This window comes from Egretta garzetta, unplaced genomic scaffold (genome assembly GCF_000687185.1).
Source record: "Egretta garzetta isolate BGI_Z169 unplaced genomic scaffold, ASM68718v1 scaffold4, whole genome shotgun sequence".
Classification (NCBI taxonomy): domain Eukaryota; kingdom Metazoa; phylum Chordata; class Aves; order Pelecaniformes; family Ardeidae; genus Egretta; species Egretta garzetta.
Genome location: NW_009259329.1, coordinates 1,750,263 through 1,751,524, shown reverse-complemented (window position 1 = coordinate 1,751,524; position 1,262 = coordinate 1,750,263). Strand labels below are relative to the sequence as shown.

The 1,262-nt window shown below is 49.2% G+C and overlaps 1 protein-coding gene across 1 annotated transcript in view; it reads right to left on the bottom strand.

Annotated features, from left to right (window-relative positions):
• Positions 1-592: 592 nt before the first annotated feature.
• The window catches only part of RAB8A (RAB8A, member RAS oncogene family), a 15,927-nt gene continuing 15,257 nt past the window's right edge, over positions 593-1,262 (bottom strand). The window contains exons 8-10 of the mRNA XM_035892346.1: positions 1,051-1,189; positions 871-924; positions 593-684 (exon numbers count right to left, since the gene is read on the bottom strand). Coding sequence (XP_035748239.1) covers positions 884-924; positions 1,051-1,189 — 180 coding nt within the window. The 3' untranslated portion in view covers positions 593-684; positions 871-883. The remainder of the gene's footprint in view (positions 685-870; positions 925-1,050; positions 1,190-1,262) is intronic.

Genomic DNA, 1,262 nt, shown 5'->3' with positions numbered 1-1,262 from the left:
CATGTGAGGATTTTAAACGTCATCTCTCAAAGGGAGTAAGAATTGTAAGGGCAGGCAAGGGACTTCAAAAACTCCATGCACAAACAACTGCTCCGTCAGTGCACTGCCCCTGATTTTATAGGTAAGTCAGCACCAAAAAAAAGATGAAAGCAGCATTTAATAAGAAGTTACAGCAGAGTGGTAAGTTACAGCAGACCCCCCCACCTCTGAAAGAACTCTAGACAGAAAGAAATGATACAATTCCTATAACTTACAAGAGAAATTTAGGCTATGTGAGGCTGTCGGACTCTTCACTTCCAAACAGGAGAACTGTTACTATTAAACAAAGGAACATTTTCCAGGATTGATTTTGGCCTTGATCCTGCTTTAAGCACTAAAAAAAAAAATAAAAAATATAGCCCTCTGCACCTATATAAATGAGAACTCATCAGCCAAGAAGAGACTGTTTTGTTTCTTAAACCCGAATATTCAATGAAGTAAGACAGTACACAAAGTCGCAAACGTTCAGAAGATATATTAAACATCCAATATGGCAAATACACAGAATTACACGGCAACCCCGCTCAGTACAAACAAAACCCAGCTCCTGATCCAAAGCCTTGAAAAGCAGTCCCTTCACTTAGTCCAGCTGACTTTAGGAATGTCGTAATGCTCAGTCAGAGTATCCAAGTGCCTGTTGAAATCCTAGGGGAGAGAAGGAGAAAGAAAAACGTTTAAAGATTTGCTGCTGACGGCACCGTCACTGAGCCACAAGACCCTCAGCCTCCCCGCTTCTGTGTTTCACAAAGGCGAACCAGTTCCTCCAGCCCAACACGCCTGCGTGCTCATAAACAAACACCGGCCTGAGAAAACCGGGATCATTTCCCTTACCTCCACTCTCTGCTTATGGGTTTTCGACGCTTTCTTCAGGATCCTCTCCATTTGCTGGAGGAAGACACGAGAGGCCGGTTACTCCCAGCCCCTGCAGCCCCCCCAGGGGCCGCATCTGAGGGGTCCATAAGGGTTTTTAATCCCCCGCCCGAAGCCCCAGACGGGGCAGGGCAGCCCTACCCGCTTCTCCTGCATCTTCTCGTAGGCCACCTGCGCCGGGGTCCGCTTGTCCAGGCCGCGCTTCTTCTCCTCCTCCTGCTTCTTGCTGCTCACGATCTGCTCCAGGATCTGGGCCTTGTCCTTCGCCTTTTTCTTCTTCCTGAGGGCAGAGGGCGGTCAGCGCCCCGACCCGGCTGACCCTCCCCGGTGTCGTCCCCGGTCCTCCCCGGTCT